Below are 12,686 nucleotides of genomic sequence, written 5' to 3'. Positions count from 1 at the left end.
GTAGCACCACTGTGATAGTTAACTAAAGTTTTAAGTGTGCCTCGGTGAATACCATGAGCAAAGGATTTATCCAGTAAGAACTGTCCAATTTTATATTACTTCAGTGCAGAGATATATGTATAATTTCTCCTCTTATTCCCCAGATTAACTATAACGTTTTTTGCTGAAATCAGCCGGAGTATGAAGTATGAAAGTGTATACTCATGAAGCAGTTGTTGCCACCATTAATGTATTGAGACTTTACTGACTGTGTGATAATAGTAAAATTTGTTACTAAGAGATTTTGTGATATTGAACTCTATTATAAGTTATTTTAATATTGTGAAAGCTATAAGTTTGATAGCAGAATGTCCATAGACTGAATCTGTAAGATGTTGTGACCAGTTAAGCTAAGACATTTATATTATCTTGTTCTCAGAATTGAATTTATATGTATAATATATAACCCTGAATTAAATGTTTTGTTTTGATGATTTTAAAATTGTGTTTGCCTGAATCTCTTTTACTGCACCATTCATGAAATTATTGGACCTAGCAGGAGCTTTAAAGATAAGAGATAAACTCGGTCTACGTAAGAAATAATGTTGATATAAAATTAGTTGATGCTTGGTTTCACTACATTTCATTAGACTAATCTAGATATAGAGTGGTGCAGTCTAAAAATATAAATTTCTCTATATTTAAATTAGTAATCAACCAGCAACTTATTACTTGTTTAAGAACAGAGTTAAAACAAAATGTCGGATCAAAAACAAGGAAGTACAATCCATCACATGCTAACTGATGGTGTCCCTGCCATTGTTTGAAAGAATGAAGGGTTTGTTGCACTGCGCTGCTATGGAAAGAACCGGAACTAGGAGGAAAAGATTTCGTCCATTACCACTGTTTAATCCACCAGGAGAATTTGTGAAAGAAAACTACTGAATTTGAGAATGTCATGAAAGTTATTGTGACAAGTTGTCTGTTGTCAACATTATTAGCGCAAGGGGATCGAATCATTGTCGATTCCAAGGGTTTTTCACCCAAGAGTGCAAAGCGGATCACGGCAATGTGGTTTATTATAGTGATGTGAGGGGAAGCCGATTGCGGAATTCAATGATCTTAAGTGGACGACAGACATCTTGTTGCATATAAATGACCTAAATACGCAGCTACAATCCAAAGATCAACAGGTGCACACTCTGTTTGATCACATCAAAGCTTTTGTGGCCAAGCTCAAACTTTGGGAGGCACAACTCGCAAAAAAAGACAACTCATTTTCAGCTTCTCCCTGAGTCCAACTGTTCATCTCTTGATGAATACACTACAAAATTAGCTGTGTTGCGAAATGAGTTTGAAGAGAGATTTAGTGATTTTCGTAACCAACAGTCTTTTTTAGATTTATTTTCAATGCCACTCAGCAGTACAAATGGAGCTGCTTGAACTCCAAAACAACTATTTTTTGAGAGAAAATTATTCAATGTGTCCTTGCTTATATTTTACAAAGACTACATTTCTGAGGATGCATTTCCTAATCTTTGTCAGCATGCTTTGAAGATGTGCGCTTTGTTAGGAAGCACATACTTATGTGAGCAGTTCTACATTCTGGAACTCAGATTACGGACCAACATCTCGAGAATAGCATAGCGACTTCCAACATTGATGCCAACATCGACAAGCTGGTCAAGGAAAAGCATTGCCAAATTTCCCATTGACATTGTAAAAAATGAATGTTTTCTTCATGAAATTATATTTTTTCAAGTATTGACTGTATTTACTTATCATGAACTCAACTCTTACCTATGCTCTTAAAGCTGAGTTTGTTTATTTTTATAGGATTTTATGTAAAGTATCAAATGCACAGAGTTCCTTGTGAATCTGGAAAGCATCTTACAATTCTAAATACTGCAGTATAGCTTAGTGGCCTGCATGCTTCATTGAAATTTTTAATGTGGTCCGCACTGTCTGAAAGGTTGAGGATCCCTGCCCTATTACATTAATGCACTCTAATAATAAGATTCACTGGCAAAAATCTGAATTATGATTTAATTTAAAAAAAAGTAGGTTAATGGAGAAAGAATGAGTAAAAAAATTCAAGGAGATTCTTATTAAAATGGAAGAATCAATCTCTCTCTCATGTACACACACAAACTTGCACAGTTAATAATAATTGTTGAAGCACCATCACTATAATGTTTTGTCATGTATACTGAAAATATGTTCTGAATACTATGGTTCAGTATAATTAAAATTATTACAAGTTTACTATCAATTTTCTTTCAAAATGGTCTGTTATTTCTGAGGTCCATCATATGGTCGGCAACTACCCTCTGTCTTCTTCTTAAGTATCCTAATAGAATCATTCGATGTAGATACTGATGGTCTTTTTTCTGCATTTTTGCTACAGAAACCAAGTTTGCACGTCTTTCATCTCCCACTCTGTTCAAGTGATTATAATAATAATCCACAATACAAATACAGGCCTTTAAGGCCCACAATCTGCCCTGATTGACTTTTGTGATGACTATAATTTCAGGATTGGTGGTTAATCTGGTTGCAGGATGAAAAAAGGTATGAAACTGGCTAACTCATTTTCAGTTGAAAAACCCTGATAAATTTTCTTCACATTCTAGAAAGGTTTTGAACCCAGATTTTTTCAGACAGTGCTTTGCTGAAATCAGCCCTGCAAACATGTTATTAAATAGTAATAAAACAGTCAACTTACAATAGCAAACATCATTATAACAAACTTGTTTGCTGTAACAAATTGTAAAAAGTCACACCCTCATCCCCATAGGCAAAGTACTACTCTAAAGGAAATTAGCTATAGCAAACTATCCACCATAAAGTATTCCAGTGGTACTTGTGAGTTTGATATAATGTAAGTTCTTTTCAAATATCTTCATTTTTAATATGATTCTGGCAATGATACTATCTGTTCATAGAACTACATGGACTGCTTACCAAGGAAGGATGTACATTTCAACTTAATTCTCTAATTTGTGGTTTCCAATCAATTACACTATTTCTAATCCAGCTGTTCGATTCATATGTTAAAGCAGGGGTCGCCAAACTTCTTTGACCGTCGACCTCTTCAAGAGTTTCTCGACCCCCTCTATTTTACTATTACGTAATTATAATAGGATAAGCAAAAAAGACGCTTGTTGGTAAATACGTCATTTTAGCCTACTTGATTGGCCTCCGTAACTATTTTCATGACCTTGCTCTATCTTACAGGTCCTATTCATGTCGCTGTTCCCACAATTCACTCTTAATTGCGTTGTCATTCAGGATGGAGATAATTCAAGTTAACCGAATTAAATATTACCCGTACAATGATGTCTTATATTTTTTCTATCGACCCCTAACGTTATATCGACCCCTGGGGGTCGATATCGACCACTTTGGCGACCACTGTGTTAAAGGTTTGAACACTATTTGAATACTGTTAAGTTTAGTGTTTTGGGTAATTTCTCTTATTTTATATAAATTTACTCAGCTAGCTCTCAACTCTGATTATTCTATTATCTGTTTTCATATTTAATTTATCTTGACTAAAATTTGTGCTTAAACAGCAGAATTTTAGTGAAGATAAATTAAATTCATTACTGAATTTAAATAAAAAAAAAAAATCGGTTGCCTCCTCATTAGTGAGGAGCAACTGATTTTTTTTTACTGTTTTTCTGCCTATTATTAAAATTAGTCCTTTTATTGCTAATTTTTATACCAAATTCATCACAGCAATTATTTAATGTAGCTCTAAAGTTTCATGAAAATTTGTGGCAAATTTATTTAAGAGAATAATTTCACCTGCATTAATATCTCTTATTTGAATATCAGTGGTTTAATACCATGTTGCATAGTTAGTAATAATTGTTGAAGAGCCATCACTAAAATTTTCTATATGTATACTCAAAGTATGTACTGGATACTATGGTTCATAGAAATTTATAGGAGATATTTAAGTATAAGCTTGTTTTAGCTCTCTAAAAAGGTTCATTTACATCACAGACATTTATTATTTTAAACTTTCTTTTTCCTCATGAATCCCCCCCCCAATATATATGTGGAAAGGTCCTGTGCAACCATACTAATTTTTTCTCGCAGTGACTTCACTTCAAAATCCTAATATGGTTGTCTTATAATACCTATCATGCAGAGGGTCCTGTTTGAGAAGTATATTACAGTCTCAAACACAAGCCAGTGTTACTGTAAATGAGGAATACAGAAGTTATGGGATTAACCTTAGAGGTGAACTATAGACAGGCACATGGAATGTACGGAGTCTACAGTGGGTACTCTTGATAGTGTCTGTAAGGAGATGGAGAGGTATACAATTGACATCATGGTATTACAGAGACCAGATGGAATGGAGAAGTCATTTCAAAAGACAAGATGGTAAGCTAGTTGTTTATTTAAAAGGTAACTCAAAGCATCATGGGGGAGTTGTGGTACTGAGGAAAGTTCAGGCAAGAGCTCTTATTAGTTATAATCCTATGAATGATAGGATACTCTGCATCAGACTTAAGGTTCATTCTGCCAATAGTGGTAGTTTACCCACTCCCCCACACGGAAGATGATGACGGTTAGACCTCACATGTGCATATTTAGTCTGGGTGAATGTGATACCCAGGTTAAAAGACTGTTGGAATTTACCCATGCTAACAGATTAGTTATTACCAATTCCAGCTTCAAAAACACCATGACAGACATATTCGACATTAACACTGATAGGTCAAGGCACTAAACTGATTACACTTTCGCACTCCCACAGTGGAAGGACATGCATCATTGACGTGCATAATTGTCCTGGAGCAGAATGTGGTACAAACCATCAATTAGTAAGAGTCAAAGTAAGATCGACACTTTGAAACCTTCCAAGTCAAGCCCATTCCACTAGATTGGATGTCAGAGTAATACCTAGTGGGTCCATAAAAGAAACATCAATATAGTTAGGAAAGAAATTCTTCTAATTCTCACATTCAATTTCTTCTGGATGATAAAGTTAGCCACTGAAGTCCACAACTATTGTAACACCAGATTTCATCATTTCAAGTTAAATATCATCTACTCTAACTACAATTCCACACTGCTACTCTCTGATAAGTGGAAACCTTTTTTTTTTTTTTTTAACATCATCAAATTCCTGTCATGTACCCTCAAGGGGTGTACAGGATATGATAGTACTACATGAAAAATTCATATCATTATTAACTTCCTATCTACAATTTTCCTCCAAATCAGTCTGTTATCTGTCAAGACTCCAACATTATCAGATCTTATATTTCTACCTTCTAAGGCACTTTATACCATATCAATCCATCGATATCTTGGTTTTCCTCTGGTTCTTTTTCCTGCCAACCTGGCAGATAATACTTGTCTTGCTAATCTTTCCTCTACCATTCTGTTTAAGTGACCATACCACCTGAGATTAGCTCTGCTAATGCATTCCTGGATACTGACAATGTCAAGTTCTTTCCTAATATCCTCATTTTTAATATGATATTGCTATTGATGTCATCTGTTCACACCTCTAATCTTTCTCAGGACTCTCATATCTGCAGTCTCTAGTCTTTGGTCAAGTGTTTTACTTCTGACCCAGCTCTCAGATCCATAAGTTAAAATTGGTTTGAACACTGTCTTGTATACATGTAATGTATACAAGGAAATGTAAAATAAAGCAGTTCACTGAAGTCAAGAGGCCCCAGAAAACATCTCTGTTAGAGTTATTCTATTCACGGATTCTTCTATTAAGGATTCAACACCAAGTAGAATAACTACATAATAAGCAGAAACCTGATGTATTTATCAATGAAAAATAATAAAAAGTATTGATAAAGAATTCATAAGGAACTGATTTGACCTATGTGGTGGTGCAGTAAATAAAATTTCATTTAATGACTAAATAGATAAAAACACATTTCCAAATTAATTAAACTCTTACTTGCACCAACACACACACACACACACACACACACACACACACACACACACACACACACACACACACACACACACACACACACACAATGAAAACTTCAAACAGAAGTATACCACTATTTATGAATTTCAATAATAATAATGCATGTTTTAAAAAACACATCATTTTAACATTATGTGGAGATTAGCAAAAGTGAAACTGGGATAAGGACTAACCTTAGAGTAGTATACGTTCCAACATCTCCAAGAGTTTGCAAAGATTCATCATCTATTTCAATACCTTCCGTCTGCGAACGAATTCGAAGAATCTTTAAAATGATAACAGAGAAAAATTACAAAGCAGTGTCACTTCTGAAATATTCTATTATGAAAATTATTACAGAGACCTGGATAAGGAACTGATAATTAACAATTATTTTAGAAAGTAATCTTATTTTTTTATTAAAATTATTCGATTATGTTATCTAGCTCTGAAATTATTTAATTTTAGAGCTAGATAACAGTGAGGAGACCCACATAACTTTTAAGAAATGAGGAGAACTGAAAGGCTTCTGACTTAATGTCCAAGGATGAACTGGCAATTTGGGACTGGGACTTAGCTGACCAAACTATATTTCTATCTGTATTGGCTTAATATCAAAATCAAACAAGATGAAATTTCAAGCCAGATGGGGCATCACCTAGTAAAACAAAGGGCAAGGAGTTTTTGCCATTGGTTAGCTCAACTTGGCCAAAACTTCAAGGCATCATCATCAAATTCCTGATAAGTACCCTAAAGGGGTGTAAAGGATAATTTTGATGGCACTACATGAAAAATTTACACCATTTTCCAATCAATAATTTTCCTCCAAATTAATTGGTTACCTGTCAAGACTCCAGCATCATCAGATCTTATATTTCTCTTTTTTAAGGCACTTTTTCTGTTACAATCCATTCACATCTTGTTCTTCCTTTTGGTATTTTTCCTACCAACGTGGCAAAGAACATTTCTTTTGCTAATCTTTCCTCTCCCATTCTGTTTAAGTGACCATATCACCTGAGATTAGCTCTACTAACACATTCCTGAATGTTAACAGTGAAGAGTTCCTTCCTAATATCCTCATTTTAAATATGATAGTGCCACTGATGTCATCTGTTCATGCCCCTAATCTTTCTCAGAACTCTCATATCAGAGATCACCAGTCTTTGATCAAATGTTTGATTTCTAACCCCGCTCTGAAATCCATTAGTCAAAATTGGTTCGATGTCTCATATAGAGATAATTTAGTGTTTTGATTAATTTCGATTAATGCAAAATCCAAGATCATTAAGAGGATGTAACCAACAAAAACTGCCAGTAATTTGGAAATCAAATAAGAAGGCTTGGGTGACCAAAACTCTTTTTGAGGAGTGGTTCAATTGTTATTTTTGTCCTATGGTTGTAGACTACTGAAAGAAAAATAATCTTACCTGAATAATACAAGCACGTAAACACAAGAAAGATATTTAATTAACCAAATATTTCGGTCTGGAAATAGCAGACCATCTTCAGTGGCACTACAAGAACAGTTTTAAAAAAAAATATACAAGGTGGAATACTAACAATAGATCATTTAAAAATAGAACAAGCCGCATGATGTTATATCACTAAGTATTAAAGGGAATATTTTTAAGTAGAGACATGATTGAAATAAAGATATTAATTAATAATATTAAATAACATAAAATTAATATGAATTAATGAGTTATCTGATTAGACTTTCCCAGATTTTTGATATAGATATACAGTCATTCCAATTTGGGTTAGGACGATGGAGTAAGGTCTCTACACTTTCTATGCATAAACGTTCAAATTTATAATGGGATCTATGTAAGAGGTGAGTTTTTGACCAAAGGATTAACAAATTATCTTCCCATTTTCCTTCTCCTAAAAACTCTTAACTATGTCTCTTCGTGGAGTTTATCAAATTCCCTGCAACTGAGATCTCTCCTATTTTGGACACACTGGACGTTCTCTTGAAAAAAGAATCCAAGAACATCAATCCTCCATTCATCACAACAAACCTGAAAAATCTGGATTGGCTCAGCACGGGATTGAAACTAACCACAACATCCTTTGGTCAAAAACTCGCCTCTTACATAGATCACGTTATAAATTTGAATGTTTATTCAAAGAAAGCGTAGAGGCCTTACTCCATCGTCCTAACCTGAATCGGAATGACTGTATATCTATATCAAAAATCTGGGAAAGTCTAATCAGGATAACTCATTAATTCATATTAATTTTATGTTATTTAATATTATTAATTAATATCTTTATTTCAATCATGTCTCTGCTTAAAAATATTCCCTTTAATACTTAGTGATATAACATCACGCGGCTTGTTCTATTTTTAAATGATCTATTGTTAGTATTCCACCTTGTATATATTTTTAAACTGTTCTTGTAGTGCCACTGAAGATGGTCTGCTATTTCCAGACCGAAATATTTGGTTAATTAAATATCTTTCTTGTGTTTGCGTGCTTATATTATTCAGTCTTTATGTCACAAGTATCCTTAAAACATCAATAATCTTACCTTTAAAACTCTTTTGTTACTGGATAATGTGCTCCTGGTCATCCTAGGGGACTTGCCAATCATAATGAAAATGCAAAGATTGTTTTTCTGTTCCAAAATATAACTCCTTTACTTCAGCCGATGGACAAGGTGTCATATCACTGTTTAAAGCATACTATCTCATAGAACCTTTGCCCAGTCCCATGAACTACGAAAAAGATGCAATTTTTTTACCCAAGTTTTGGAAAAAATACGATATCAAGCAAGCAGTAGAAAATATTCATTTAGCATGGGAAGAAGTCACTGCCAGCAATATGAGAGCCATGTGGCAGGTCTTACCTCACTGTGCAAATGATTTCATTGGTTTTAATAACCAGCTGATAACATTATTTAAGAAATCAGCACTGAAAAAGAACTTGGATTTAATGAACTGGATAATGAAGATGTGAGAAACTTGCTCGATTCCCATTCAGAACAGTTAAACTCCTTCAACTATAAGAACAGAATGCATATGAAGTAGTAGTTAAGAAGTGCAAACAAGAAGAGAATGTTACAACTAGGAAGCTAAGTGCAAAAGAACTTGAGCTAGTTTTCAATCACACTGAGCATGCTAAGGAAATTTTGTTTGATGCTGATCCTGATATGGAACGAAGTTTGAAGTCCACCAAAATCTTCATAAATCGATCGCCAGCTATCGCAAATTGCATGACAAGATGAAAAACTCAAGCACTGTTCACTTAATTACTTAATTTTTTTTGTAAAAAAAGTAAAAAAAAAAAAAAGTAGTTCAATCAAATGTTTAGACATTAAATAAAAATTTTAGCAAATGATTTTTATTAACTTTGATGATATTATCCTCTAATATAGCTTATGATTTTTTTTTCAAATTTATGCTAACTGATGGATGAATTATAATTATTCCTAATGCTTATTGTATTCGCTTAAGGTGCATTAACTGGATTAATTAATCACGTTAAGCAAGGTTTTCCTGTATACAGGTTAATGTTGATCAGACTGTGTAAATATTCCTTTTTGATTTAATTTAAATGGTTTGTGAACAACACATTTGATTGATTATGTCAATGCACTATCCTGAAAATTTTGAACCTGCATAAGATAAAGTTGACGTGATCAATAATCAAACCATGACTAATTAAAGGTAACGATTAACATAAGTGGGGAATGCTAACAATATCTGATTTGTCTTTAGTTAAAATCTTATAATCTTGCATTCAATACATAGTCTAACTGGCACAGTCATAAAACAAATAAATTTGTTAGACTATTGAGTGTGAGAACATAAGATCTAGTAGAAATAAATAAATGGTGGCAGTCAACCATTCATGACAGTTCATGAAGTTTAAGTAAAGAACAACAAAGACAAAGCAGGGTTGAGAGATACATAACAGAAAGAAATACAGAATGGTAACAATTCAATGCTTATTTATACTTGTCCCTAAGTTGATGAATGTATGTAAGGAATGTAAGCTTTCTATTATAGATGAGTCCCAAGAACTTGGCCATTCATGCTATTGGAATAATACTTTGTCCCATTCTTAAATCAGGATCTGAGTGAAAGGATACATTTTCAGCAGAAATGTACACTGACAATTTTTTCTACTGTAAACCTGAACTCATTACTAAGATCCCAAGAAGAGACACACAATCAGTTGCTTATTGATGTTGTCTTTCAATTACCCTCATATTGCAGGAGTGTAGTAAATTGTGAATTCATTGACATCTTTAATAGCAAAGAGTGTGATACTTAAGATAGAGCCTTGAGGAACACCCTGTTTTTGATGATATGGGCAAGATAACATGCTTTTCACTCGGACTTGAAAGACTCGGCTGGACAGAAAGTTTTAAATAAAAACAGGATGTCCCCTCCACAAGATTATAGAGGTTGCTTAATATGCTATATCTCAAGGCTGTGTCATAAGCTTTTTCACGAAGTGTGTGGTGACTAACTTCTTTTTGGTGCCCTGATATGATATATTTTGTATTTATTTCTCATCCTTCCACTTCTGACATGCAGGACAGTAAGCTGGATGATCTCCCTGACAGTTGGCATGTTTAGCTTTCTTTGCAGAGCAAGATTTGTCATCATGTCTTTACTATTACAGAGAACTAAGGTGACAGAGAAATGACCAGCACTTTTGACATGCCCAGATGTTGGAGGTTTAGGTGTTCCACAAGTAAGGATGATGTTTCTGATCAGAACAAAGTGACAATTCCTATCTATAAGGATGCAGTTCATACCCATCAGTATCTATCTTTAAGCTCTGAACATATCTCCTCATCTGGAACATCAAGGAGATCCCATTCTGATTTCACTCCTACAGAAGAGTTTAGTGTTTTATGAGATGACACTATAATTGGTATTCCACCCATTAATGTAGACTTTAATAATTTTTCTGAGTGTTGATGACTAGATGTTTCCACAAGGATATCACCAGAACGTGGGTTGACTGTTTTTGGGGATCCTGACAGTCCTTCTAAACTCTTTTGAATAAAGATGGGTAATTTTTTCCCTATTGTCTTTTTACATGTTGCATGAATGATCAGAAATACTGTACATTTATAATGCTATTGTGTCTTTTGTTTCTTACTTCTGTTATCAAATGATGTATCTACAGTATCAATACTTGGTCAGGACCCTGTTAGGGACACTGAAATATTTGAGGATGAAGGGTTCATGCTAAAGAAATTTTTTTGTTTGATGCACCAGAGCTCCCCACCCACCACGGAGCTACACATCAATGCCCACGCTCAGGAGTGGAATGTCGTGACTATCTTGGATGCTATAGCTGAACCACAGCAAGCCTCGAGCCTCTTCCCTGGACCATGGTGTGAAGACCTATTGCAACACTGCTGACACTTGCAAGCAAAGCCCACTAGCTGATTGATCCTGACTGGGACATCCAAGACTGTCTTGCTGAAGCAGAGGCCACAGTACTCCAAGACAACTAGGACCCTCCTTTCCAGATGTCCCTAGGGCGTACCACATTGCAAATACAGAGGCAGGGCATTGGATCCCAGTGATGGTGATGTGGAAAAGAGGATAGTAAAAAAAGACTCAGGAGAAGTATAGTGAAGAATATAGGAAGAAAAGCAAAGAAAAAGAAGAACGAAAAGGGTCAGTACCATGAACAGGTAGGTGCTCCATGTGGAGGGGTTATTAGGACTAATCATAATATAGAACAATAGTTATGCACAATGTCCTTTCTACTGCTTCTGCTCTTAATTGCTGCATATCTCCATGTGCAATGTAGCCTAAGTCTGTTGCTGTACATTACTACAACAAATTTCCAGATGAATGCTATGGTATTTAATAGATGGTTCATATTCAAATTGCGTTCAGATCATATTCAGATCAAAAAACATCACCTGATGTTTTTTGATAGATATTTTGAAGAGTTTCTGGTATTAATCAGAAGCATATGAAGAGTGTGCCCTAACTTAGTGATGTATTATTTAATGTACAGAGTTTCTTTTTTGAGTGTTCTTCCATAGGCTTCTCACAAGCACTACAAAGTTTAAATGTTTGAGCACTAGAGACAATATTTATCTCTGGAGACAATAACGAAGACCAAAGCTTTCTGATTTACATTCTATTTGTTGTGTTACACCATGTTATAACAAGCTATCTGAATTAGAAGACAGACTCAATATGTACTATTGATATACCACTGATTTTGGGACAATCTTGGTTCCAGAACCTTGCCGAATTAGCTGTTCTACCAGACCAACTGAGGTCACATATTAACAATTCATCAGTAATTCATCCTTTTATTCACTAATTATACCTCTCCCATGTCTTAAAGCACCATGGACTCATCTCATCTTCCTTTTTCTCCTCTTTTACCTTGCGGTGTCGAGGGTTTATTATTAATCATCGACCTCAAACCGTTCACAGGATAAGGTGGTCAGCCTTACGCCCCGGTTATCCTATGTCCGTAGTGTTGAGTTCTCAAGGCCGGTTTGCCTGCTTTGCAGAATGAAAAACTCCAGGATAAACTGGGGAAAAACCCTACTGTCCATGCCCAAGACCGACTAACTTGGCTATGGCTGAGGAAGATCCTTCAGCTCCTCACGTCACCAACAGGAATCGAACCTAGGACACTCCTTCCCCAGGCATATGGTTGCAAAGCACACAGCCACTAGACTAACCGCGTAGACAATTTGCTTTTCATCGTTCTTTTTTTTTTGGTCTATATTTCACTTCCATATA

General features: G+C 34.9%; 1 protein-coding gene across 1 annotated transcript in view; it reads right to left on the bottom strand.

Annotated features, from left to right (window-relative positions):
• Positions 1 to 12,686, bottom strand: part of pont (RuvB-like helicase pontin) — a 174,024-nt gene that overhangs the window by 12,716 nt on the left and 148,622 nt on the right. Inside the window, exon 9 of the mRNA XM_090409723.1 lies at positions 6,136 to 6,227. Coding sequence (XP_090265849.1) covers positions 6,136 to 6,227 — 92 coding nt within the window. The remainder of the gene's footprint in view (positions 1 to 6,135; positions 6,228 to 12,686) is intronic.

Source organism: Typopeltis vanoorti, chromosome 20, assembly GCF_054136105.1.
Source record: "Typopeltis vanoorti isolate ZY-2024b chromosome 20, IOZ_Tvanoo_1.0, whole genome shotgun sequence".
Classification (NCBI taxonomy): domain Eukaryota; kingdom Metazoa; phylum Arthropoda; class Arachnida; order Uropygi; family Thelyphonidae; genus Typopeltis; species Typopeltis vanoorti.
The sequence above is the reverse complement of the archived record's forward strand: the minus strand, read 5'-3'. Positions and strand labels throughout refer to the sequence as shown.